Source organism: Phoca vitulina, unplaced genomic scaffold, assembly GCF_004348235.1.
Source record: "Phoca vitulina isolate PV1807 unplaced genomic scaffold, GSC_HSeal_1.0 scaffold46, whole genome shotgun sequence".
Lineage (NCBI taxonomy): Eukaryota > Metazoa > Chordata > Mammalia > Carnivora > Phocidae > Phoca > Phoca vitulina.
In genome coordinates, this window is record NW_022589749.1 from 2,415,779 (window position 1) to 2,439,921 (window position 24,143).

At 49.3% G+C, this 24,143-nt stretch overlaps 2 protein-coding genes across 6 annotated transcripts in view; one reads left to right on the forward strand and one right to left on the reverse strand.

The window, feature by feature from the left end:
• Nucleotides 1-6: 6 nt before the first annotated feature.
• Nucleotides 7-18,775, forward strand: WSB2 (WD repeat and SOCS box containing 2). 2 transcript variants are annotated; one of them, XM_032431320.1, is made up of 9 exons: nucleotides 7-79; nucleotides 6,220-6,388; nucleotides 11,456-11,700; nucleotides 11,859-11,990; nucleotides 14,357-14,457; nucleotides 15,604-15,776; nucleotides 16,460-16,570; nucleotides 16,698-16,805; nucleotides 17,434-18,775. In XM_032431320.1, the coding sequence occupies exons 1-9, from the start codon at nucleotides 67-69 to the stop codon at nucleotides 17,594-17,596; spliced, it is 1,215 nt and encodes a 404-aa protein (XP_032287211.1). In that variant the 5' UTR covers nucleotides 7-66; the 3' UTR covers nucleotides 17,597-18,775. The 2 variants fall into 2 exon arrangements, with proteins under 2 accessions (XP_032287211.1, XP_032287210.1); XM_032431319.1 differs by lacking the exon at nucleotides 7-79 and having other exon boundaries at nucleotides 6,186-6,388.
• A 761-nt stretch (nucleotides 18,776-19,536) lies between these two features.
• RFC5 (replication factor C subunit 5) overlaps nucleotides 19,537-24,143 on the reverse strand; it is a 41,919-nt gene continuing 37,312 nt past the window's right edge. For 2 of the 4 annotated variants that reach the window (XM_032431321.1, XM_032431323.1), the window contains 5 exons: nucleotides 23,277-23,466; nucleotides 22,981-23,110; nucleotides 22,294-22,371; nucleotides 21,208-21,262; nucleotides 19,537-20,166 (listed from right to left, as the gene is read on the reverse strand). In XM_032431321.1, the coding sequence (XP_032287212.1) occupies nucleotides 20,070-20,166; nucleotides 21,208-21,262; nucleotides 22,294-22,371; nucleotides 22,981-23,110; nucleotides 23,277-23,466 (550 nt within the window). In that variant the 3' untranslated portion in view covers nucleotides 19,537-20,069. The remainder of the gene's footprint in view (nucleotides 20,167-21,207; nucleotides 21,263-22,293; nucleotides 22,372-22,980; nucleotides 23,111-23,276; nucleotides 23,467-24,143) is intronic. The other 2 variants (XM_032431322.1, XM_032431324.1) reach the window with 1 other exon arrangement.

Below are 24,143 nucleotides of genomic sequence, written 5' to 3' on the forward strand. Positions count from 1 at the left end.
CATGAGGGCCGGCGCCCCGGGGGGCTGAGGCGCCCGCCGCCTGCCGCGGGGCCGCGCGCGTCCTCCATGGAGGCCGGAGGTGAGCGGGGCCGGGGCGCGCGGGTTCCCGCCGGGCGGGGCCGGGCCGGTTCTCCCGGGGGGAGGGGGCGGGCGGGGGCGCGGGCTCGGCCGTGGGAGGGGCGCGGCGGGGGCGCGGGGGCCTGGGCCGTCCGCGCGGGCCGGCGGCGGGGGGCGCGCCCGGCGCCCAGCTTTGTTTCACTTTCGCTGTCAGCGGCCGCCACCGCGCCTCCCGCCCGCCGCGGACAGGACCGGAGGAGCACGGGCCACCGCGTGCCGGGGATCCCCATGCCCCAGGACAGTGGGGGGTCCCCCGGCCCGACGCCTACGCCCGGGGGGGGCACGGGGGTGCGCCGGGCCCTCAGGGGGTGATATCCCAGGGGGCGGGTGCCCAGGTGCCAGGTGACGCACTTGCGGGTCTGGGTGGGCGTCAGGTCTGCCCCTTAGAAGCGGTGTGATCGTGCACGGGCCACTTAACCCAAGTCTGTTTTGTATCTGCGAAATGGGATAATAATAGTACGTGCCCCAGTGGGTGGTTGGGAGCTTCCCAACTTGCTGTTCGTAAGAATGGGGACTGGGTCCCTATTAAAAAAATCTATTGCGAGCCTCTCCCAGCGGAGACTCATTGGGAGAGGTGGGGTGGGGTGGGGCTGGGGATGCTGATCCGGGCTGGCATATTTGATAGGGCAAGTTTAGGATATTGATGGGTGAGGTGCATGCCTCTGTCCTTGTTAACAGCTGTCATCAGAAAACAGTGTGGAAGTCTGAGAATATCGGATATACTTGGAGAGTCAGCCCAAATGAACGTGTAATCTCGGTGTGCTTGTTACGTGTGCTTGTTAGGGAAAGGCAAAACCTCCAGACTATCCCTTCGTCTTCTCCCTTCCAGCCACCTTGCCTCCAAACCCTACCTATACAGAAATTTGGGGTAGGCTTGGGATTTATTCTGGGAGTTCCAACTCTTGAATATCCCTCCATGCTTAAAGGCAGTTTCTTTAGGGAAAATTCTCAGAAGGGGTCAAGGCCTAGGGTTCAGAATTGTTCCAGAACCTCTTGGTACTCTTCCAGTGAAGTTCAGGCTTCATCTTGCTTGGAGGATTCTGATTGTTGGTGTTTGTGTTTCCCTGGCTAGTTTGATGGAGCGGGGGATTGTTGGTGGGTAGGTTCAAATCAGGGTATTCCCTGGGGTGGTGTAACTTTTTAATTTGGGAAATGACATTTCTTTGTTTGCTGTAGTCAGGCATTCAGTAAAAGGTGTAGAGGCAGCTCTCTCTGCCTTCCCATCTAGATAAGGGCTTTCTTTTCAGTGAGTGTGTTACCACTTTTTAAATGGCCCCTACTGTTTGTGTGAATCTTATGTGACTCTTTTTATAGCTTCCGCTATTGTTTCCATTGACTCCTTATAGTTAAAACTGAAAGCGATCTGTAGCTAGCCTCCCTTTTTAGCTGGAATCTGTTTCCAGTTCTGCGTTTTTCCTAATGATTGACGACCGTGTTTTGGGGTGTGGGCAGAGCTGTTGAGAGCGGCCAAGTTGCTGTAAAAAAAAAAAAAAAAAAAGCCAGAGACTTTTACGTTCTTTGAAACTGAATAAAGTCCATTGTAATGGGATTACAATGGACAACAGTAGATATCTTCAGAGCAGTGGTTAGAATTCATTTATTCTTTCGACAAATATTTATTGAGTATCTACTGTGTGCCAGGCACTCTCTAGGCCAGCTCTGGCCAATAGAAATATAATGCCACATCTGTAATTTAAAATCTTCTAGTGGCTGCAGTAAAAGAAGCAAAACAGGTGAAACCAATTTTAAAATTGTAGCTGTCAATCCAACATATCTAAAATATTACCATTGCAACATGTAATCACCAATTATTGATATATTTTAGATTTTTTTTTTTTTTTTTTTGGTACTAAGTTCAAAATACGGTGTGTGTTACATACCTAACAGCCCAGCTCAGTTCGGACTTAGCATATTGTAAATGGTGGTCAGGTGTGGCTAGTGGTTAGTGTATTGGACAGTGCAGCTCAGTTGCAGCGGGCAGAGAGGCAGGTTTGGGGTGTGGGTTGGGAAGAGCTAGACAGTAAATGTATAAAAGCAAGTAAGCAATCAAGACGAGAGGAGTGAGTGGTGCCTCTAAAGAACATTGAACGGAGGGAAAGGAAAGTGACAGAGCCACTTGAGACAGTGAGGCCAGGAAGGTCTTTGAGAACGTGACATCAACCCTGAGCCCTGCCATGGTAAGATGGAGCAGTCAGACAGGGATCTGCGGCCTGCCAGGCAGGTTTCTGGACCGATGGGAGAGCCAGTGTCAAGGTGATGAGGCAGGACAAATCACCAGGCTCCCTGCTGGCTGGAGCCATTGCTTCCATCTCTGTGTTCAGGTGAATCTCCTTGCACAGAAGCTGATAATAAATATCTTTCCATTCAGCCTGGTCGTCCAAATACATCCCAATGTTTAACTAGAACACGCAGCTCCGTGGGCCTTTTCACCACAAAGGACCACGGCAGGTACGATCCCAGATGAAAGCTGGATCCTCTTGGCTCTGGTTTTTTAAGTTCTGCACTAATTATGGCTTCTCCATCCCCCCTCCCCCCCAGCAGCCAAGTTTTGTTTGGGCCCAGACTCTGCTTCAGAATTTCCTGAGTTCTAGAAATGAAGAGACAGGAGTCACTGAGTTTTTTCTTCTTTTAGCTCCTGGATTCCTGAGCCTGAAATAGCAGGAGATTAAATCTCCAAATCACAGAAATAGAGTGTGAAATCTGGGTATGGCTCATGTTTAAGAAGCATTTCATGTGAAATGTTTGGCATAGGCAACATAATAGTCTAAGGGGCTTCATTTTGTTTGTATTTAAAGAGGTATACCATGTATATTTATTCAACAAATACTTACTGCCTGCCTGCTCTCTGCCAGGAACTCTGCTAGGCACTGAGAATAAACATACGGGACTGCCGTGGAGTTGATGTCCTGGTTGGGGGGAGACCGATTGCTAATCATAATGGTGATTGTGCTGTAAAGAACATGATGTGAGGAGGGGTTATGAAGGAGATTGACTTGGGGTCAGAGAAGGGCTCGTGAAGGAGTTGTTATTTGAGCCAAGACTGAATGAAGAGAAGGTGCCAGTCATGGAAGGGCATTCCAGGTGAAGAGACTAGCTGGTGCAAAGGCCCTAAGGTCGGAACTAATTGAGCACAGTCAAGGGGTGAGTGAAGGCTAGAGCCAGGGCCAGGGAGGGGAGAGTTATAAGCCCAGGTGGGAGATGAAGGCCAGGGGCCAGGTTATGCAGGACATCAAGGGCATGGTAAGGAGCTTGAATTTTATTCTTTTTTTTTTTTTAATTTTATTTATTTATTTGAGAGAGAGGAAGAGAGAGAGTACAAGCAGGGTGGGGGGCAGAGGGACAAGCAGACTCTTGGATGAGCGAGGAGTCTGACACGGGGCTTGATCCCAGGACCCTGGGATCATGATCTAAGCTGAAGGCAGACTCTCAACGGACTGAGCCACCCAGGCGCCCCTTGAATTTTATTCTAAGAGTAGTTGAAACTGATCACTCTAGGAGGTGAGGATTGGGGGTGGGGCAGAGTGGAAGCTAGGAGAGCAGTTGCAGGGCTGCTTAGTGAGAGATGATATTGATGAGATGGTTTGCATAGATTAGAATAGTAGCCATGGAGATGGAGAGAAGTTAGGTTTGCCAAGCCTTTTGGAAACAGCCTCGATAGAACTTGTTAATGGATTTGGTTTGGGAAGTAAAGAAAAGAGAGAAAACAGGGAGGACCCCTTTTTATATTGTGCAGAGCCTCCGTGGTGTCAAAAGGATAGATAATGTGCCTGTTGTGGGGGAAGTGAGCCAAGTGTGAATATTATCAGGGTGGAATAAAGACGTTTCATCCCCTAGATAAAAATGTACCTCCAGATCAGTCGATGTCATTTAATATTTGACTACATCGGAGTTTCTCAACCTCGGCACTATCGACATTTTGAGAAAGATAATCCTTCGTTGTGGGGGGCTGTGCTCTGCTCTGTAGGGTGCTTAGCAGTATCTGTGGCTTCTTTTCGTTAGATACCAGTAGCTGGTATCTCCTCCCCATGTTATGACATGGGGACAGTTATGACAACCAAAAATGTCTCCAGACATTGCCACCTGTCCCCAGAGGACACAATCCGTTGAGAACCCCTGGATTACCTGAAGGAGGCATTGACAGATTAGGGCTAGGTCACCACTAGGAATAATGAGAATGAAGACACCACCAGGTTTGCTGGGTAACATTGAGAGACCTGTTTTGGATTTAAAATGTAAAGTAACTTCTTACCATGCAGATATTCCCATCCAAAGGAGTGTGTTCCTATAGACAAGTAATTGTATAAATGAAAAGATCCCATGTACAAACATGTACAGATTTCAGGAGAATTACCTGGGCCTATACAAATGCCAGTTTAGACCGACCTAATGTATTAAAACCTAGATTTATACATAGAACCTCAGGAAATGAATATTCTCTTTGCAAAGGAAACTTACTTTTCTTTAAATAGCAAAGCCACCAAAGGCTTGATGGATTAAAATTCTATTTAAAGACAGACTCTTCAGCAACACATTTATTTTATAAAACAAGGTAGTACCCACACCTTCTATAATGCATATACCAGGAAATATTATATATATATGTATATAAATATACAGATAGGCACCTCGCTATATATGCATGTTTACCATCTGTTTCATTAAACCCAAGATACAATGGTTCTTATTTATCACTGAGAAAAAATACTGCTTATTTAACTGTAAAAATTCATCGTTTGTAAGGCGCATCCTGATTTTGGCGAGGTCAAAATGAGAGAAGACATATAAAGGTGTATCCTAAAATAAATGAAATAGGGCTGTTTAAATTAGCATCTATCTGGTAACAGGTATAAAAGGGTCAAGGTCTCGAAACTACTGAGGTGGAACATAGACATCAGGAAGTGACCTCTTTCAGAGTGGAAGCCAGTATTTATATTAGTGTGTATCATAATCATAATTAATGGGCAAAAAATCAGTTCTGAACGCCTTTAACTTGTGAGCTTCGTCAGCCATTGAGAACCTTCCACTGAGTGGAGACTTGAACTAGGAACTGCCCTTCAGGTGGCAGGAGAAGCCCCAATCCAGCACCAGCTCTTCACGAGGCACTGTGCTAGGCCCCGAGAGAAATGAAAATGAAATCATTTTGGTGTTTGAACAGGGTGCTTAAATTCTGGTGGAGGGTGGGCCAGAAGGAAATTTGTAACTGTAGGAGAGAATGAAGTAGGCAGGGTGGGACTTGTTTTCCACTTCAGTAGAGCTCAAGGTGCGGGCCTGGGAGTCTCCTAAATGATCTATGTGGCGTGTGGCCAGGTGACTCGTGTGGCGGTGGAGAGAGGTCACGGGAAGGAGGTGGGGCCGTGGTGTGGGCTAGGAGGCCCAGGCTCCCCTGCCCTTACGGTGGACGCAGGCGGGAGCCTTGGAATGCATTTGAGAGAAATGTGACGTGTATTTTAGCTTCAGGGGGGATGGGGTAGGGGAGGGCAGGAAAAATCAGGGGAGTCTCGTGAAAGATCTGGGCAAGTTGGGATGAAGGCTTAAACCAGAACAGAGGTGGAAAGTGGGAGGCCAGATCCAGAGGTCCGAGCGGCAGGAAGCAGGGCAAGTGCCTTGGTGATGGGGAGAAGGAGGAGGCTGGTGAGCGACGGGGAGCCTTGGAGTTCCAGACATGCCTTCTAGGCCTCCCTCCCGGTGGCAGGTTCTTTTGAGGAGACCTTAAATACACTGGAAGGCCTCCTAATCTGCACCATCTAGCCTGGTCCCAGCCCGGGCCGGCTCGCCTTTCTTCCTCTTCAGGCATTCATAGGAAAATGAGGCCTCCATTCACTGAGTTCACTCGCACAAAGGTTACTCTGAGTCATGGTTAACCAGCGGTGGCCAGGGCCAGGGCTGAGTAACCGCACTGGAATGTGGCCTGTGGCTACTGTTCTTGGGCAGGTCATTTAAATGACAACTCCCTCCCGGAGTCCAGAGTATCAGCCCTCAGCCTGGGGAGACAGCGGCTCTCCTGGGTGTGAGTCAGCCCGGTGGCCCGGAGCCTGGCTCCCCACGTTCCCCCCGCCGAGGCAGCGAGGGTGTTCGCCTGAAGCATGCTGTCTCCCGTCTCAGAGGAACCGCTGCTGCTGGCCGAGCTCAAGCCGGGCCGCCCTCAGCAGTTTGATTGGAAGTCGAGCTGTGAGACCTGGAGCGTCGCCTTCTCCCCGGACGGTTCCTGGTTCGCTTGGTCTCAAGGACACTGCATCGTCAAGCTGATCCCCTGGCCGCTGGAGGAGCAGTTGTAAGTTCTCGCGCCCCCGAGCCCAGAGGAGCGAGGGAATCCTCACGATGGGCGACCTGGAGCACTTTCCCCCACGACTCCCTGCCCTTTGGGGTCTTCCCGCCCGAGAACAGGAGAGGGAGAACGGCTGAAAACAGTTCAGGAATTGATCATTGGGGTTTCCAGAGCCCCACGGTCGGTAGGGGGGAAAATTAATTCTGTGGAGATCACGTTAGCCCCGCTGTTACTTTTTAGCAGCTTTATCGCGATGTAATTTACATACCATACAGTCTGCGCCTTTAAAGTGTACAGTTCAGTGGCTTTTAGTGCATTCAGGAAGTTGTGCGGCTCTCACCATGATTAATCTCAAAACCATTGTCATTGCCACAGAGAGCAGCCCCACATCCCTCACTTGTCATCCTCCAATCTCACTCTGTTCTCCAGCCCAGAGCGGCCGCGAATCCCCTTTCTGTCTTCATAGATTTGCTTATTCTGGACTTTTCACATACATCGAATTGTACACCGTGGAGTCTTTTCTGACGGGTTTCTTGCACTTAGGAGAATGTTTCCAGTCATCCCTCTTAACAGCGTGTATCAGTACATCATTTCCCGTGCTGCCAAATAATATTCCATTGTACGGAGACAGCGCACCTTGCATAGACATTTATCAGTTGCTGGAGAGTTAGATGGTTTTCCCTTTTTGGCTATTACGAATAATACCACTGTGCACATTTACATGCGGGTTTTTGTTTTTTGTTTTTTGTTTGTTTTTATGGACATAGGCTTACAGTGTTTCTCTGCTTGAGAAACAGACTGGTGCCCAAGGTGGCTGCCCCGTTTTGCAATCCCACCAGCGTTTTGCAATCCCACCAGCCGATGTGTGAGATTTCCATATCCCCCACACCCTCACCGACACTTGTTATTGTCTGTCTTTTTGATTCTAGCAGAACAATCCTGGTAGGGTGGGAAGTGGCATCTCATTGTTTGGATTTGCATTTCCTGATGGCTTCGGAGGTGGAGCTCCTTGTGCTTCTTGGCCTGTCCTGTCTCTTCTTTGGAGAAACGTCCGTTCACATCCTTTGCCCATGTTTAAGTTGGGTTTTTGTGTTTTCCTTTATGGACCAAATTTAGTTTCTGGTATTAACTAGTTTCTTTCTTTGGGCTGGACAGGGCCCAGTGTCTGAGTGCTGTGAGCTCCAGGTGAGATGGCCCAGCTGGGACAGGGCGACTCCATTGATTCAGGCAGCATCTGTTGGAAATCTTTGCCTGACACGGAGCCTAGGGGCTGGGAACCTTGAAATAAATCAAACACGGCCCCTGCCCTTGAGGGCCTCATTTGTTTTGCTTTGGGCATTTCTTACAAATTGCATGTTAGATTTAAGTGTTTCATCAGTTCAGTCTGAGACTCGTGGCCTTGAAAGTGGGTCCCGCCAACAAGAGCATGCTGAGATGCGTACTTGGGCGCTGCTGGGATTGACCGGTGTGAATCTGGCTGTTTGGCAGTATGGATCGAGGACCTTGAAAATGTTCCTCTCGCTACTAGGAATCTCAGAAATGGGGTCATCTATTTCCATACACTGATTTTCATCGTGGAATTAGCTCTGTAGTAGTGAAAAACCAGAAATCCCGGTGATGAGAGAGAGGATGGTAAGGGAAATTATGGCAATGCCATAGGATATTTTTTGCGGCCATCAGACGTTTTTTTTTTTTTTTTTAATCATTATTTTCAGTTCCTTCTGTGGTCAGTTTATTTATTTATTTATTTTTTAAAGATTTTATTTATTTATTTAATTGACAGAGAGAGAGAGAGAGAGGGAGGGACAGCTAGAGAGGGAACACAAGCAGGGGGAGTGGGAGAGGGAGAAGCAGGCTCTCCACCGAGCAGGGAGCCCGATGCGGGGCTCGATCCCAGGACCCTGGGATCATGACCTGAGCTGAAGGCAGTCGCTTAACCAACTGAGCCACCCAGGCGCCCCTCTGTGGTCAGTTTAATGAGAATGCCAAGGTCTTCCCATTTTTTATTGATCTCCTACTCTAAATGCAAGAGACTCAACTTTATATCCAGTCCAGTACAAGTTTATGGTCTGAAAAAGTATCTTTTATTTTTATTTTTTTGTTTTTTTAAAGATTTTATTTATTTATTTGAGAGAGCGAGCGAGCATGAGCGGGGTGGAGGGGCAGAAGGAGAGAGAGAAGCAGACTCCTCACTGAGCAGGGAGCCCCATGCGGGGCTCAATCCCAGGACCCTGGGATCATGACCTGAGCCGAAGGCAGATGCTTAACCAAGTGAGCCACCTAGGTGCCGGAAAAAGAATCTTTTAAAAAGCATACAAATGGAAACTCTGTTTGCCTGAAATCAGTCTTCTATTCAAACATACACATCACTATAGGTAAATATATCTGTCCAGTATGAACTCAGGAAAATGGAAATTTGAGTATTAATCCTTTTTGTGTATCTATTGCTTAATATAATGAGAGAAATGTTACTGTTTAATATGTTAAGTGAGAAGTTACTTGTTTTAGGGAAAAATCACACATTTTGAAGAATAATAACTTAGGAAAATGTTTATAAGGCTTAATGAAAATAGTAAGCTATTAACTATATATGTAATATCCCAAATTTGTCTTTTAAAAATATATGTATATATGCACAAATAAAAACTTACAGTGAAATGTTTACTGTGGTTAGAGTGGTGTTAGGATTATGGGTAATTTTTATTTTATTACTTGTCTCACTTCCAAATTTTTCCCAAGGTTCTCTATTACTTTCATAATTGAAAATAATTGTTATTTTAAAAGTCCTTTAAAAGGGGAAATCTGAAGTCGTTAGATTCTTGTTCAGATTGTTACATATTTAAAAAAAATAATAGTGCTTTTAGTACTGAGCGAATAATTGGTACTAACCAAATAATTGTACAATCTACTTTTAGAAATGCAGTTTTTAGAAACTTGAATTTCAGTGAAGTTAAATTCCCCCAGTGACTCTGCCTTGCCCTTAGCTGTTCCTTTCCCATGCATATACCCTCCATCTCCCATGTAACTCATCCCTTGACTCATTGGCAAATTCAGAAGTCCAGGGGATCTGGTGAGTAGTAGGCCTGGATACCCAAGACTTGAGTTCTAGTTCCAGTTTGGCCCCCCGATTTTGTGACCCTAGGAAAGTTAACTCTACCCCTAAAATGGAGGGTTTAGTATCTCTTTCTAGAGAAATTAAATTTATGATATTAAAATGAATTAATACGCATATGTGCTTTAATTCCTGTGGAATAAGGTAGCTACAGATTATTCCTTAGTTCGAATGCAGAATTTAGGATTTTATAAAAAATAAAACAAAAGTGGCTTCGATGGCACCCAGCTGTCCTACAGAGCTTTCCCTGTAGCTTGCCTTTTCCACGCTGCCTCCCTGGATGGCCGACTGAGGCCCCTGCGCCAGGGCCAGGCAGCTCCGTGAGGTGTGGGCATTGAGCAGGGTCAGTCGAAAAGACATTCATTATCACATTCGGATGCTTGTCAGGACAAGTTTTCAAACTCCATTTGGCCATTGAGACCTGGGGTCAGCACACGTTTCCTTTGAAGGCTCAGGTGGTAAATGTTTTTGGCTTCGGGGGCCATCTGGTCTCTGTTGAGACTCCTCCCCTCTGCCCTTAGGGCGTGAAAGCGGCCATTGATGGCGTGTGATCAAATGAACGTGGTTCCAATAAAACTTTATCTGTAAAGGGGCGCCTGGGTGGCTCAGTCGTTAAGCGTCTGCCTTCGGCTCAGGTCATGATCCCAGGGTCCTGGGATCGAGCCCCGCATCGGGCTCCCTGCTCCGCGGGAAGCCTGCTTCTCTCTCTCTCTCCCACTCCCCCTGCTTGTGTTCCCTCTCTCGCTGTGTCTCTGTCAAATAAATAAAATCTTTAAAAAAAAAAAAAAAAAAACTTTATCTGTAAAAACAGAATGCTGGCCTGGACATAGCTTGCCAAGCTCTGATTTGGACTAATAGAGTTTTAGAGCTGATGGAGCCTATATTTGCCTTAATTCCTCCCTTCTAGTTTTATAGGTGAGCTTGGTTTAAATTCTTTAATATATTTCAACCACACACTTGGCAAAAATATGATTTACTTCCAACTTCGGGGGAACAAGTCTGAGGCATAAAGAGGTCCAGTTACATATACGTTGACTATAGGATTTTTCACGGAACTGGGTTCCAGCTTCATCATCTTCATTTCCCTGAGTTTGATACATCCCAGCATGTGGTCAGGGTCACAGAGAAAAGTAGAACTTAATACTTGCACTGATAAAGTGTACTGCAGACAGGAAACTTCGAGTTTGGGGGCTGAATCCCAGGGCTGTCCAGCTGCTCAAGCCTGTGAGATGCGGTCTGCCGGGGCAGTGGTGGGCAGGGCCTAGATCTTAGGGAGTGAGTCTCACAGAGCTTATCTGGGCCGTGTTTCACCGTAAGTAGAACGTAAAAGGAGCGGTTCAGGCCACGGGATCTTTGAGGTCGGTGCAGCTCTGCAGTCTTGGGCTCTTTCTCTCCTCGATCACCCCACTGGTCGGTTCCTGTGCTGGATGTACCCAGAGAAGTAAGTGAAAGAGCCTCACTAATTGGTTGGAACATAGTGAGGGAAGGTGGAAACCAGCTTGTACCAAGCAAATGTGTGGGCCAGAAAAGGATTTATTTTCCTGCTCCTTGGGCCTTTCGAAGCTAGGGGCTCATCAGGCAGGGGAGCAGCAGATGGGTATTCAAGTTCTAAGATCTGTCCTAGTTCCAAACCTACGGCATGCTTTCTTCCTCATGGGAGAAACTGAGTGCATCTTTCCTTCCATGCACCAAACCTGAGAGAACTTTGTGAGGAAGCGTAGGGCTCCCTGGAGCTTCTGTGATCTAGTTATCCCACAAGGCAGGTCACCCCACTGCAGGGCTATCACAAATGGGATGAACCAAGGCTAATGAAGTCTTCGTTACATGAATTCTAAAAAGAAATTAAATTCACCAACGGCCAATTTGTTTCTAGAACCTTAATATCTTAGATATCATGGAATGAATAGTTGGTTGACTTGGTGACACTTTTTGACTCATTAAGGAATCTCTGCTTCCTCCAGCATCCCTAAAGGGTTTGAAGCCAAAAGCCGAAGCAGCAAAAATGATACAAAAGGGCGAGGCAGCCCAAAGGAGAAGACTCTGGACTGTGGGCAGATTGTCTGGGGTTTGGCCTTTAGCCCGTGGCCTTCTCCACCCAGCAGGAAGCTCTGGGCACGCCACCATGCCCAAGTGCCAGACATCTCTTGCCTGATCCTTGCTACGGGACTCAATGACGGGCAGATCAAGATTTGGGAGGTGCAGACAGGTAGGTCATTTCTGGCCGGGGCAAGGTCCCAGGATGCATGCATGTTCTCATCAGGGACCAGACAGGCTACCGGCCCCCCAGGTGGCTGAGGGGTGTAGCCGTGACCGGCAGGCCGGGTGCCGCCTCTCCCTGACCGAGTGCCCCTGCTCCCACGCCAGGGCTCCTGCTTTTGAATCTTTCCGGCCACCAAGATGTCGTGAGAGATCTGAGCTTCACACCCAGTGGCAGTTTGATTTTGGTCTCGGCATCTCGGGATAAGACTCTTCGCATCTGGGACCTGAACAAACATGGTATGAAAGTGATGGAACTGCTGGGCAGCTCCCCAAAATACTCTATTTGCCCCCTTCTCACTTTTATCTTAGAACAGTGTTTCTCAACCGATTTTCCTAAGGACCCGTGAAAGACATTTTTTTCTAATCACACACCCACCTCGTCCCTGTGAGATATTAATACCAAAAATACACTATTTATGCACTGAATGCATATCTGTGCTTTGTACATAAAAAAAGGTAAGATTTTTTTTTTTTTTGGTTACTGAGAAGCACTTTTGACCCCTACTGATAATCACTTCTATTGAAAACAGATGCTGTGGTGTGAGTCTTCTCAGCCGTGGCACTACTGACATTTGGGGCACGCTAAGTCTTTGTTAGAGGCTGTCCTGGGCCCTCCAGGATGTTGAGGAGCATCCGTGGACTACCCACTAGATGCCAGAAGCGCCTTCTCTAGTTGCGACAGCCAGAGCGTCTCCAGCCATTGCCCCCCGGCCACGTGAAGGGCATCGTCTCCCCGGGTTGAGAACCACCAGTCTAGAGGAGGTCGTCCATGTTGGTTACTTCCTGTTAGAAATAGTTTCTTTGTGAAGTGGAATCTTTGCCCAGAAGGATTCTCTTAGCTAGAGGGGGTCAACTTTTGTGGAATTTTGCTTTGAGCAGAACTGTTGACAGAGGTGGCCCGTCCGTCTCTGGTACTGATCTTTAACCAGAAAGGTGACACAGGGAAGAGGAATTTATTGTCAGGCCCTTTCTTCCCCACATGGGCAGGGACGCAGGGGCCGGAGGGAGGTGGAAGGAGGAAGCGGCGACGGGGACAGCTGAGAGAGAGGCACAGTCGCCCCCAGTAATGCGGAAGCACCGGTACTCGTGCCTCAGCCGTGACTGTGCCAGCCCCCCAACCACGAGAGGGGACCTACTCCTGCCCTCTGAGACTCCAGCCTGATGACTTGTCCCACTGCCAAGGAGGTGCTTGTGGTGTCCTCATCTGGTGGCATCTGGTCACCAAGAGAACTCTGGTAGTTTCTGCCCTTAGCTGCGGAACTTGGAGTCACAAGACAGGCCGGCTGCTTGGGAAGGCTTCTCCAGGGCAGCGCCATTTTTAATGTGTATCCAGAGGCAGCTGGCCATCACGTAAGGAAGATTCTTGAAGTGACTTTAAAATCTTCGGGTGACTGGGAAGAGAGGACTAGCTGAAGGGGGCTGGGAGCGGGCGAGTACACTAGGGCTTTCTCAGGAGGGGCGGGGATGAAGTAGTGTTCCTGGGTACGGGGCCCTGCCCTGCCATCCTGCCTAAATTTGTTCAGCACTCAGAACCACCCGGGGTGGGGGGGTGCTTGGGACTGCTCTTACGTGATAGCTGAAGAAACCATGACTTCTTACAAAAATACTATATACACCCACATATATATATACATATATACACAAACTCTTAAATGCATTTGCAGCAGTATATATGTTCATGAAAGTTTTTTCCTTTTTTTTTGTATTGGTTTTCACCCCCCCACCCCAGTCTCTTTCCCTATCTCATCCTCCCCCCGACTGTCTTCCCTGAAATCCCCCTGCAGCCTCAGGACCCATGCTAAGAGCCTTCTGTATTTCCCTCGGTGTCCTACTCACACTCGGACACACTTACGGACTTTGTGGTCGTTGTTCCACAAAAACAGATTCATATTCCTTACATTTTTTCCACGGAACATGGAAAATCTAGATCCTTAATACCATCTGAATTAATGGGGTAGAAACGTATTCCATATATTCACCTGTTCTGTTATGCTTACGGCTGGGCCTTTAATTTTTCCCCCAAACTCAGAACTGGAGCGATTCTGTGAGTGGCCCCGGGGCACGTGCTGAGTCCTCAGTGGAGTCAGGGATCAAACCCGGGTTCGCCTGACGGCAGAGCCCGTGGGCCTCATCGCTCTGCGCGGTGGCTCAGCCAGACACCCTGGGGAGGGTGAGAGCGTGCGGTGGGACCCTTGGGAGGGGGAGACCATTACAGAGCGTCAACGACAGGAGTGAAGATAAAACATTCTCACATTTGGAAGGATGCTCCCAACTATTAGAGGTGGTTGGGGGGCCCTGGAAAGAATGTTCTCTGCTAGCAAAGGGATCTGTCAGATGTGACCTGTGTACAGCCTTTATCGCACCGGTCTTGGGGATTTTGGTGAAACAGAAGGTAGTGATCTCCTTGGGGATTACACTCTCGTATAAATAGATTTCAGGTGTTTAAATGACAACTCCTGGCATATTTCTCTCTGCCTTGAAAAGAAGGGGCCTTTGGGCTCAGGCGATAGGACACCAGGTGGGTCGGCCATGCCTCCCGGTCCTTCGGGCCCCCGGCTGCGTGGTTTCGCGAACTGGCTCACCCTGTGCCCCTCTCTCTGCAGGTAAACAGATCCAGGTGCTCTCGGGCCACCTGCAGTGGGTTTACTGCTGCTCCATCTCGCCCGACTGCAGCATGCTGTGCTCGGCCGCTGGAGAGAAGTCGGTAAGGCTCATGTCGGGCTCTGCCTCCGTTGCCCGCGTGCGGCGAGACCAGGAGGCCTGAACGGGCCTGGTGTGGGAGAGGGTGGGTAAGGCCCGCGCCTCCAAACCCCTCCAAACCCGGCTGCAAAGCAGCCCCGGCAGGACGCGTGCTCGTGGGCCGGGTCCTCCTGCACGTCGTCGCCTCTCTTGATTTGCGTGTTGACATAAACCGAGAGGAGGTGTTGAAGGACATGGATTGCCCTCATCACTGGAGGAGGGCTGTTTGCCTTTACAAAACGGTAAAGGTGTGCTTTTTAAATCTCTTCCCCTTGGAGTCTCGAGATTTTAAAAGTTGCAACCCCTATATGAATCCCAATTTCCCTCCTTTGAACAATTTAATTTGAATCTGTGTGATGGGAATTTCCATTTCAAATCAGAATGTACGGTTACTCGTTGAACTTTGTTCTGAAGCCCTGTCTGTTATTTAAGAAAGTATTAGAAACCCAAGAACAATTTGGGAACAGTGTGTTTGTCTGATTTTACATCTGCATCGAGCTGTTTGCTGTGACTGAGCCGGGAAAGGGAAGAGTTCACTGTGTGGTACGGCCCAGGTGGTTAATCATTCATTTGGGGTTTGGAACTATGTGATGGCAAGTTTTCTTCAAGGGAAGAAAATAAAATCCCATTTTTCATGATTCTCAAAAAGATTTCAAGTGATGAGCTGTGTCAGACGTCCGCACAGTTGTGGGGCGCATTCCCACTGCTCTGTAAACACGTGGTGTAAAATGGCTCGGCAAGGTGCCACCGCTCTGGTGGGAGCCCCGGAGCTCACCTCTGACCCCTATTTTTGCTTTTAGCTGAGAGGACAAGATCGTGCTTTATCAGCACACGGTGTGATTTTGCAAACAGGGCTCAGAAGCAGAACCGAGAAGCCTCTACGGGTACACTGTAGCCGGTAGTCTTCCTGAGCTTGGCTGGGCATACTCTCCCTTAGACTGTGCTCCTTGAACTTGTGTGCTGGTCGGCACCTTAGGAACTCAGACCTGGTGCTTCACCTCAGCCTCTGTGACGCGGAGTGGAGAGCTTGGCTTCACCTGGCACTGCCGTGTCGCTGGCTTGCTGTGCAAACTGTCGCCGCCCCTAACCGGGCACCTGTTCCTTCGCACAGGTGTTCCTGTGGAGCATGCGGTCCTACACGTTAATCCGGAAGCTAGAGGGCCACCAAAGCAGTGTTGTCTCTTGTGACTTCTCCCCCGACTCCGCCTTGCTTGTCACGGCCTCTTACGACACCAACGTGATCATGTGGGACCCCTATACTGGCGAGAGGCTGAGGGTACTCCAGTAAGGACGGGATCCCTGCTTCGGACCGTGTCGCGGGGGGGACTGATGAGAAGGCTGCCTTGGGTTAGGCGTGGCCCGCATGGGGTCGGGGGCAGGGGAGGCGGCTGGGTAGAAGGCACAGAGTTCAGGCCTTCCGAGGCGGTGGCATGCGGTGGCACTTCATTGTCACTTACATGGCTCCCGATGTGGGAGGCTGTGTACTTCTCTGGATTCAGCGTTAATGAAACCTCAAAGTGACTCTTTCTTTCCATTTACTAATAACCAGAGTAGCAAGTTCAGAATGATCCTCTTACCGAAACTGGTATTTCCAAAATGAATTTTCATGTTCTCACTAACTTGGGTCTTTTTCTCTTTGTCTCTGTTGTTTTCTGAGGCAAATAATAGGTAGTCCTATAATTATCATGTATCTTAGCTGAAAAAAGACTTTCAGTTTGTACTGTGGCATTGAAGTGAGGGCTGACCTACTTTGCATAAGGAAATTAGCACAGGGAGTGTAACCCTTCAGCCCCTTCCGCGAGACGCTTAGGAAATGCGCTTTTTCCCCCCAGTCTGCTTATCCCACGGTTTTCCATAGGGGGTAAGGATGGGTCTTTGAGCCCATCATAGCCCCAGCATTGGAATGAAGCTGGAGGGTGGGGGGTGGCCATCACCCCAGGCCGACCGTCCTGTTTCTTTCTCCTCAGCCACGCCCAACTTGACCTCCCCATGGACGACAGTGATGTGCACATTAGCTCCCTGAGATCCGTGTGCTTCTCTCCCGAAGGCTTGTACCTTGCCACGGTGGCAGATGACAGGTAATGCGGAGACATCTCGGTGTGTGGCCTCAGAGCAAGTCCCCGCAAGTCACTGTAGCATTCCCCCCCCTCTGGGGCTGGCCCCCCGTCTGCTAACGTGCCAACATTTCTTTTCTCTCTCGTCCAGACTCCTCAGGATCTGGGCCCTGGAACTGAAAACTCCAGTTGCGTTTGCTCCTATGACCAATGGTCTTTGCTGCACATTTTTTCCACATGGTGGAGTTATTGCCACAGGGTACGTGTCTGATAGCTGAACAGATGGGGCGCGGTTTCTGCTGAGTGTACCGCGTAGCTTTTTAAGGAGAGCAAAGATCTAGAATGTTCTTGCCTATGATGAAGCCTTTAAAGGAAATCTAAGAGGACACAAAATGCTGATACTCTATTCTGCCAGTACAGGTTATCATTTACTCTTAATATTTAATCTAAGAGTAATTAAAGAGCTCTGATTCATGCCACTTAATGGGCCACGTCCACAAGGAGGCCTAAGTCGGGATGATGCAGAATTTCTGAGAAACCACTTAGGGCAGAGACCACCTTGCAGGGAGCATCTATAATTCAGGAGGCGGCACTCTTCCCTCTGTTGCATTGGAACTCACGGTGTGATTCAGAAGGGACCGAGCTCACGGATAGCACTTTGGTATCAAAAGTGTCTTGAGTTCTTCTGATCCTCTCAGCGGCCTTAATTATTCAGCATCACAGCCTTTACATCCATTTCGACCATCAGGGTTGCATTTAAGGGCCGCATTGCACTCCCCGGGTGTCTCCTGCTAACGCAAGTCAGAGTCGAAACATTAATACCCGTCACCGTGAAACTGTGTGTTTCCAAGGTCTCACTTAAAGCATCCGTTTCTGTTCTGTTTCAGGACAAGGGACGGCCACGTCCAGTTCTGGACAGCTCCTCGGGTCCTGTCCTCACTGAAGCACTTATGCCGGAAAGCCCTTCGAAGTTTCCTGACCACCTACCAAGTGCTAGCACTGCCGATCCCCAAGAAAATGAAAGAGTTCCTCACATACAGGACTTTTTAAGCCACGCGCCATAGTCTTACTTGTTTGCTTGTAGCAGGAACAAGCTTCCTGGCAGAGGAGTAGCTGGGAACGATGGGCCAAACAGCTGGTCTTGGACTGAAATAGAATTTCTCTTTGAGACGGTGAGCAGAGTGTAGCAAAAGCAGATGCTGGCAGACTGGTCACCCAGGTGTTCCTGTGTGACCTGCGGCAGTCAGTCATAGAGGGGCTCGCAGCCTTACCTGAAATCCTCAGCCCACTAAGAAACGGCACCGTCAGACACTTTCTCAAGTCCTTCCGATTCAGAGTGCAGTGACTCACGTTGATTTGATAAGCAGAGTAACCAGGCCTCGAGAGCCTCTCTGCTGGGGCAGGTTATTCCCTCGACCGGCGAGTGGGCAGGTGTTGGCTTGTGCCTAGTACTTGTCATTGTCGTGTTTCAGACGCAGTGGTGACGTTGTTTAAAAAGTTCTCTCCTGCCGTGTCAGAGTGGCTTTGCTGTTGGCAAGTGCTTGCCTTCCTCGAGCTCCCCTCTGACCAGTAGGACCGAGTTTTCATGGAGCCGTCTGCTGGGAGGTCGGAGCTAGATTACAGGGCACTCGGAGGTGTGCTCCTGACTGATACACTAGAAACGGCTTTTTTTTTTTTTTTTTTTTAAATCAGTGGTGTGCATGTGCCGGAGATGACAAACGCGTGTGTCCGGGTACCCGGGGACGTATTCCTCAACTGCATGACTGTCCAAACGGCAGCTGACTTGTCAGCGGCTTGCTGTTTGCAGCCTATTTATTTGTATTTTCTCAACAGATGTTAAGGTACAACTGTGTTTTCCTCCCTGGTATCTAAAAACTATAGTTCTTAAGTCGAACGGTTGTGAAGATGTCTCTTCTTCGTTGTGTAGAGAATTGGTGTTCTCGCCGCCTTGGCTGATTGTCATGTACAAGGTCTGACTTCGCTGCTTTGCCTCATCGGACCAACCAGCCCGGTTCACCCCTTACCAAAAACAGCTCCTTGAAAGTACTGTTCTCCTTCAGTGGCGTGTAGTTCTCTGATCAAGACACCTCATTCCAATGAAATCTGCCTTTGGAAAATTTAATATATTTTAAATTATTTTAAAAGAAATGCAACATCTTATCCTTTGGCTTTCTTACTAGGTGCTTTGTGGAGGCCAGTGTTAACGTGATAAAACTTGTTGCAAAAGTACAAGAGTCTCCTCTACCACCTTTGTTGCTGAAGAAAAACATTTCTTTTCAAGATGAGAGGCTTTCATTGAAGGAAAAGTTAAAAAGCTTTCAGCTCACTGTTTCATTTTTCCCACTAAGAAAAAAAATACCCACCTTTTAAAACAAGTGAGTATAGCAGGACAGTGGGGAACGGCTTGGGCCAGTTTTACACTTTGTGGTCGTCTTGAGGCATCCCAGCGCAGCCTGAGAGGTTCTGGGTGGCTTCCCCGAGGCCCCGTCTGGCCATTAGCTGCAAACTTTGCTCGGGGTTCTCGGGGAGCGAGGTGTACGTGGATGAGGCAAATAACCAACCTCTCCCTTTTGATAGTCTGAGAAGCTGACACCTTTATAGAGAGCAGCCTCCGAAGTAAGCTTGTTCTGTGATAGCGGGGGGGGGGGGGGAAGGCTTTTTCACATAAACGCAAGGTAAGTCAGCATCTTTCCAACTGGTGAAGGAAAGAGTAGCTCGTAAACAGCCAACGTGCAAGCTGCTTTATTTTTTATGGAGAAGAACACTCATAAGGGCAGCCTGTTTGCTGTGAAAGAAACTGCTGCCCTGTCCACAGGGCCCCGTCCTTCCCGCATGTGTCGGTGCCCGGCCCAGGCTCATCTGCCCTGCCTGCGTTAACAAGGGAGTACTGCGCGGCCTTGCCCCCCGCGGGCGTAAAATGACGCTTCGCTGTCTCACCACAATTAGGAACCTGCTCGTAGAGGAGAAATAAAAAGACGTTTTTAAAGTAAGACAGTTAACTGAGCCCGTTTATAGGAGTACAATAGTTTGGGCCAGAAATCAACGCACACCTATTTTTTTTTTTTCATTGACACCTATTTAAAGCAGATCCAGAGACCGGGCTGCAAATTAGGTTTATGCACTTAGTTGTGGAGCTGTTCTGTTTACCTGGAGTTAGAACACATGGCACCGCGGGAGACTGGGGAGCCTTAGGTTCTAGACCAAAGTGGGGCAGGCACATTTCCTGTCATCCAAGCAACGGAATGATAAAAGCTTTAAGGCTAAAAGAAAAAAAATCTTTTTGCGCTTTCTTTTCCGCCCTAACACACAAGTGGGCAGCAGTAAGAGAGCTGGGTGTTAAAACTGTTTTGTACCTGCTCCAAACGGCCACAAACACAGTACTTTTTAAACCTTTGCCCACCCAGGCCTGGAACAGGGTTTTCCAAAGCTTGGGGCGATCGGGGCTTCAGTCCCCAGCCATAACTCAGTCCCCTGTTGTCCAGTCACCGTGGGGCCTGCGAATCGCAGCAATCAGGCTCAGCATTTAGGCCTCTGTGACAATCAGGTCCCTGGTGACCTGGAAAGCGGCAATGAGGGAACTCAGCTGAATCTTCTCGTTGGTGCCAACAGAGAGTCTGTACCTAAAAGAAGTCAAACAAAAGGTAAGAATAGAGAGTATCACGGGACAGCTGCCTTTTGACAAGGGGACGAGAGACAGCAAAGACGGGGACAGTGTGCCGAAGGAGGAAAGCAGGCAATCAAACTTGATCCTGGACAAGGATCTTCAGTGTGTCCGCTGACGTTCTCCTCTCTGCCCTGAACACTCATTTATAAATTCCACTCAAGCTGGTAAGGAAAAATTAAATTAAAAAAACTGTTATCAATGGCAGTGTTCGGAAGTTTGTGCTAGCCGTCTAGACGTATACAGAATTTAAGTGATAAGGATTTATTTCTTCACTCACAAAATGTACTGAGAGATTTCCTTCCTCTTAATTCACTTGAGAATGGGGGACTGTGGTTCTGTGGTCTAGTTATTAGTAAAGCAGGACACTAGTGGTTCATCTTGCCACCTTCCCAGTGCCCAGCCAGTGAAAGCAAAATCATGAGATTCGTCACGTAGGGAGAAGTGACCTCGTGTGAGTGTGAAAGCCAGTGAGAGCAAATTAGAGTTGGTCCCGTGTTGGCATCTGTTTAGAACCCAGTGCTTCTGTCCACTTAAATGATAGCTGCCAGCTTCACTGGGGGCTAATAACTGTTTATGGAACCAGGCAAAGTGGAAAATTGAGTTTCTGTTTACTTTGCCCCCCAATATGCTTTGCTACGCCAAAATGCTTTAATAACAGCTGGATAGCTGGTTGTCCCCAAATGACCTAGATGTCAGAACTGAAGCAGGCCTTCCAGATAACGGCACTTCTAGAACCAATGTGGACCAAGCCTTTGAGGTCTAAGGAGAGGCCTTTATCTCCCAGTCCATTACTGAGCCGAACCTGTCCTTGTGTTCGTTCATGTATTCTTTAAACAAGCAAGTCATACCCTTCCCATGTTTCTTTCAGTGATCCCACCAAAAACCAGACTGTGCCATATAGGAATGAGGTAGACAAGAAAGTTGGAACCAAGCAAGTAGAAAGAAAAAATGCACAACAGGGTAAAAAAGAAAGGAATCAAAATTGGGAAGTACTCACTCTATGTCTGCCATTTTGGTCAATAAATGTACTCGAACTGAAGATGGAAAGTCAACTGTGGGGAGAAACAAAATCAAATCAGTGAGGGTCTGCCCCTTCCTACTACTAAAAAAAAAAAAAAGTCCCATGACAATTATGAACTTAAACGTCAGAGGACACTACACTTGTCTGGAGGCCTCAGGTCACTGGCTGCCACACCTCTAAGGAAGTGAACATGGATGAGTTCAGTTTTTATCCATCTTGTGAGCAGGTTCCAAAGCGATCCCAAGAACCCGGAAGAGGCACCAATATTGCTTTAGCAACGGGGCAGCTCTAGGAGTGAACCAAGTTCACTCTAGGAGTGAAGCCAAGTTCTCACACGCTGTCCGGATTTTAAAAACAAATCTACTGATCTAAATCTCTATTCATATTCATTTTCCACAATCAAAGTGCAGAGCTGGGCTCCAGCCGACCATGCTCGTGGGCAGCAGTCACCACGCCAGTCGGCCCAGGGGAGGCCCGCGAGGCACGGGCAGAACATTCCCGGACCCGACTGTCCATGTGCAGCCGGCTGTGGGCAGGGGGACGGCTGCTCTGAGGAGGCTGTGCGGCAGGTCACCCGGAGAGCCTGAGAAAATCCTGATGCCCAGCTCCCCCCAGAGGCCAAGTGAACGGGTCTGGGGTGACGCCTACGTGCTGCCAAGGTTGAGAACCAGGTCTCTGTAGAGAAGATACGGCCGAGTGTGGAACTTAAGGCTGCTCTGCTTTACCCCGTGGATAGACGTTCCTCCTCTTTCTCTCCTTTTGGGGGGAAGTACCCTTAGAAACGTGAATTAAAACATACTATTTACTCCTGTAAAATACAAACCCTCGGAGGAGATAGTTAGCCCTCCGGAGCTGCTTGCCCAGGAGGTTCAGAGGTTAAGAGTCGTTTTGGAACAAAGTTGTAAACAGCAACAAGAGAAAACGAAAACTGCGGGGCCAGGTTTATACTTCGTTCCCGTTTCTCTGCTTCGAAAGCGAAGCCTCATGTTCCCTCGCTCCCGCTCTCAGCTGCCCCGCTCCCCTCCTCCCGCAGCTTCGCGACTGGGGAAGACCGTGAGTTACCCCTGTGCACGAACAAGTGTATCTCTGTCAGGATGTCCGGCAGCGCCAACCCCTTCAGGGTTTTCAACTCCATAATATCTAGAGAGGAACAGTTAAGGCAAAGGGCCAGCTTCCGGAACAAACGCGCTGCACAGAATTTTGAATCCCAACTCCAGTGGGGGTGACTTCTGGAAGGAGGGCTTCTAACCCCACCGTGGCAGTTGCTCTCAATCCAGCTGCGCCAAGTGGGCCCCAATTCTTGCCTTCCCTAGGTTTGCATCTTCCACAGGGGCTTTCCGATAGAACTGTCTCCGTCTAGTAGAGGGCAGAGCCGAATGCGTCCCCCAGAAGGCCTCCTGTCACCGCCCCTGGCTTTGAACCTCACAGCCAAACACGAGTAGCGCCGGCCACTCAAGAATGATCGCACCTGCTGCCCCCAACCCCAAGGTCTAACTGCTGCTCTCACCCGCGAGCAAGGCGGCCTCAAGCTGTACCCACGTCAGAGTCCTTCAGGAAGAACTTTAGGGCATCAAAGACGAGGACCCGCCCCACCCCCAGACACTGTTCCCACGGCAAGCGGCCCGGACCCACGAGCAGCCAACCGTCTTTGGCCAGCAGGGTGTAGACGCCGGCTGCAGCCTGGACTCCCGGGCCGAGCTCGGGCCTCACGTACGTCCCGCAGCGTCGGCAGCACCCGAGGAAGGATACTCCTGTAGGCTGTGGTGAAGTCTTGATTCAACATCCAGTCCAGAATGTTGGCAATGTCGGACTTGAGGGGGTGCCCAGTGCAGGTGTAGACCGTCTCCTCCGTCACCTTCCCGAAGGCCATGTTGGTGCTCTGCGCAGGAGGGGGAGAATCGTGGCTGTCACAGCGGCCACCACGCTGCAGGCGGCTCCAGAAGCCTTCCCTAGCTTTCCCTGGTTTGCAGCACGTTACTCTCCCAGTTACTCAGAACCCCGAGGCGGGGGGAAGTCGTCGGTACACGGGGAGATCGAGATCTTACCAGTTTCTCGATTTCTGAATTATAGGTTGGCTGTGTGCTGCTTTTGTCTTTCTTGAAAACCTCTTCCGAAGCAGCGGCTCGAGACGTGCTGCAGTGGTTCCAACGTACCTGCAGAATGTTCAGAGCCCTTCGCATGTCTCCGCTGGAAAGGGTCACGAGGGCCTTCATCCCGTCCTCACTTAGGTCCACTCTGAGAGGAAAGAGGCAGGAGGAGGTCAGGGGCCCCGAGAGAGCACGAGCGTTCAGCCAGGGGATGACTAAGGCTTTGAAATAATGAAAGGAAAGGGAAGGACAGAGTAAACAGTACTCTCCCGATCTATGGCGGGCTCTCGAATTCACTCTGGTCTTTGGGGCTGTGGGCTTCACATTAGCAGTCACCGCCCACTCCCAAGTCGGGAGCGAGCCTCCCTGAGGCCCAAGCATTGCTGTGTTGAGCAACGGGCTTTGAATTCTGTCCTCCGAGAGGCAAGCGCGCTGGCGAGAGCTGCAGTCACGGAGGCAGACCAGCCCCTCTCACAAAGCAGCAGCTTGGGCTGGCTACGGGCCTGGCAACTGACGGCACAGAAGGTAATGTCTCAGTACCTTCCCTCCTAGTCCCGAAAGGCTGGAGGCATCTTAGCAGAAGAGACTCTGGCAGCACGCCGTTGCCAATGACAAAAGAAGAGTAGGAGGAAGTCAGGACGGCTTCCAGGGGAGGAGGATGGAATCAAGAGAGGAACCAAGTGCCTTTTACGAAGACTGTCCATGAGACGCCAGGGAAGAGGATAGCAGCTCGCAGACCCCGATGCTGACTTTGTGCCAGGCACCCTCCTTAGCTCTTTACACGCCTTATCACCTTCGACTGCAGACCCGCCAGCCAGCCCAGGG

Coding starts and splice junctions, on each gene's coding strand:
- WSB2 (XM_032431319.1), top strand. CDS start 6,201: ATGCTGTCTCCCGTCTCAGAGGAACCGCTGCTGCTGGCCGAGCTCAAG. Junction 11,701..11,858: donor GATTTGGGAGGTGCAGACAG/GTAGGTCATTTC, acceptor CTCCCACGCCAG/GGCTCCTGCTTTTGAATCTT. Junction 16,806..17,433: donor GGTGGAGTTATTGCCACAGG/GTACGTGTCTGA, acceptor GTTCTGTTTCAG/GACAAGGGACGGCCACGTCC.